Source organism: Ananas comosus, linkage group 10 (genome assembly GCF_001540865.1).
Source record: "Ananas comosus cultivar F153 linkage group 10, ASM154086v1, whole genome shotgun sequence".
NCBI classification, from domain to species: Eukaryota; Viridiplantae; Streptophyta; class Magnoliopsida; order Poales; family Bromeliaceae; genus Ananas; species Ananas comosus.
The window spans coordinates 4,333,263-4,336,299 of NC_033630.1; the positions used below are offsets into that span (position 1 = coordinate 4,333,263).

A 3,037-nucleotide genomic window follows, 5' to 3' on the forward strand; every position below is an offset into this window, starting at 1 on the left:
ATTATTCTTTATTCTTTTTATTTTGTTTTGAATGAAGTTTTCGTTTTACGAAAAAGATATATATAATTATAGCTTAATAGTTGTCATTTCTAAAAAATTTGACGCTTTATTAAATATGCAATAAAATTTAACTTTCTAAAAGAAAAAGTACAACACATCTAAATAGTGCAACATCTAAATCTTACAATATCCTCTCATAAAATTAAAAATCGCTTTTATTATGCACACACATGTTAATAACTCATCCATCTTTCTAGCTTATTGAAATAAAGCAGTATGTTTGCACGCTCAAAAAAGTCGGACGTAAATCTTACAAAATATTTATACAAGAGCCAATGTTTTCTCATCAGTCTCATCAATTATTTTTTAAAAAATATTAAACTTTTTTTTAAAAAAAAAAGAAATTTCAACACTTAGATAGATGCGTGGAAATATGGACAAATAACATTTATAGTTGAAATATTAACGTCATTACTGTTTTTACAAGCACAATAGTTAATAATAACATGTTACACAATAGAAATGGAGGTGAAACCAACGCAAAATCAAGAAATATCAATTGAAAAGGTATATAGTTTCGAAAATCTACTTTAACCTCCCCCAACTTAAGAGAGTCATCAAATTCATATTTTACCTAAAACAAATCTACCACACAATTCCATACCATAATAATTACCCCCCTCCCTAAAAAAGGGGGGAAAAAAAAAAAAGAAAACAAAGAAATGACATATGTAATTTTTTCCCCTCCCATATATCACACACCTATTCTACTCCATTTCGATCATAAATCAAATTTATAATTAAAGAGCACGAGTATTAGTTTAGTTAGGTCATGGGTGATATTTCAAATCAAAATGCAGATCGAAATTTCTAGGCTTAGTAAACTTGATTGGTTTATGCTTACGCGAGAGAGATTCGAACATTTGGATCTGGATCTGGAATCTGGAGTCAGCAGCGGAAGCCGACGACGGAGCCGTCGGCGGTGGAGACGCCGACGCGGCAGGCGGACTCGGTCTCGACGTGGTGGGTGAAGAAGCGCAGCACGGCGACCCGGCCCTTGACCCGCATCCGCGACTCCACCTCGACGACCGNCGGCGGCGGCGCCGCCCCCGGCCCCGGCCCTCCCCCCCCGGCCGCCGCGTTCCCTCCCCCTCCGAAGATCTCCCTGGGGAGCAAAACCCTAGAGACGGCGAAGACGGCGACGGGGTTCTGGTCGAACACCGTCCTGGTGATGGAGGCCTGGACGATGCCGGTGTCGATGGCGACGGAGCCGTTGACGCGGGTGATGTTGAGGGTGAAGCGGCCCGCGCCGGTGTCCTCGGTGGCGAGCGTGGGCTGGACCGGGTTGACGATGGACTCGAGCGAGCCGAGCGGGTAGTAGGAGTGGAGCACGTGGAAGCGGAGCACCACGGCCTTCTCCTGCGCCGGGAGCGACTGGAGCCGCCACGTGGCGGGGAGCCCGGCGAAGGCGTCGTCGGTGGGCACGAAGACCGTGATCCCGGCCCCGCCCTCGTCGCCCTCGAACTCGGCGGCGACCCCGGACGCCTCGAGCATGGACGCGGCGACGTTGAAGCCGCGCGCGTCGACGAGCACCCGCGTGATGTTGACGCCGACGGGGGGGCGGGTCTCGGACGCGGCGAGGTCGAAGCCGTGGGGGAGGGGGAGGGCGTCGACGGCGAAGGAGGCGGCCATGTACTGGGTGCGGCCGGCGGGGATGAGGCCGGCGGGGATGAACATGAAGCCGGCCTGGCGGCGGCCGCCGGCGTAGACGAGGCGGATGGAGCTGTCGTAGTGGGAGAAGGCGGCGCGGTTGGGGTTGCGCACCGCCGCGTACTGCGCGAAGGTGAAGCGCGCCGTCCCGTTCGCCGCCGCGTAGCCCGGGAGCCGGATCGCCGCCACCGCGATCGTCGGCTCCCGCGGCCGGAACACGACGAAGACCGCCGCCGCCGCCCCCGCCGCCACCACCACCAGGAACAGCGCCGCCGCCGCGCACGACCCCAGCGCCGCCCCCGGGGTGGTGGTAGGAGCGGGGGTAGCGATCGGGGGATTTGTCCATCATCGATTAGGGTTTGGTGGAGAGGAGGAACACGGGGAATTGGGGAAAGTGAGATCCCTCTCTCTTTCTCTCTCTATTATCTCTCTTTCACTTTCCCCTTGGATTTTCTTTTCCTATGTTTTATTCTATTTCTTTAATTTTTTGCTGCTCGGTACTGACGAGTGGGAGAGTGGCAAGTGAGTGAGTGGGTTATCAAAGAAACGTGCGTCGGAAGTGGGAGTCGCCACTTGCTGTACTGAAGGATGTCAATGATTTTCAACATTTAAAATTTTTTCAGAATCTGTATTTGAAGATAGTGAATTTATTCAATACTAAATACATATAATTTTTTATATTAATATCGAAAACGAAAATTCAATGGGATATAAATTTTGATTATATCCGGAGTGATTGTATTTTAAAATTTAAATTTAATATAATATATTTTAAAATATTATAAAAAAAAATAATTATTTTGAATTCAGATTTTTGAGTTCGAACTCGGGTTTGGATATGAATTTTTAAAATCCGTCGAATTCATATTAGGTTCGAATTTCGGATTTGATAATTCAGTTCGGATTCAGATTTTTAAAAATTCACCTCGAATCCGGTCCGTTGACATCCCTCATTGAATAGTTGTACTATCAAAAATAATAAAATAAAATATTTTTTAAAAATTAATATTTGGTTGTATGCATTTACTTTAGCAATATTAAATTACGACCGTTGAAATTGCATGAGAAAGTTCGGCTATATCAAATAAAATTGCATCCAAACTGATTGCAATTCTAATATCAACAACTAGCTAAGATGAGATCACTTTTTACTTAATAAACTACAAAATGAAAAAGAAAATCTAAAATGTTATTTTTTTTCAAGAATAGAACGGAAGGATGATGTTCTTCTCCAATTAAAAATCTTCTTCTAATCTACGCATCACAGGACCACGACTAGCGAGCCTGACGCCTGGCACGAGTACTCTTGCTCAACACTAAACCTAGT

At 45.8% G+C, this 3,037-nt stretch overlaps 1 protein-coding gene across 1 annotated transcript; it reads right to left on the bottom strand.

The window, feature by feature from the left end:
• On the bottom strand, positions 433-2,049 carry LOC109716661 (the record flags this gene model as incomplete). The annotated part of the gene is made up of 1 exon (XM_020242199.1): positions 433-2,049. A coding segment is annotated over one exon (1,101 nt), but the record flags the coding sequence as incomplete, so codon positions are not given.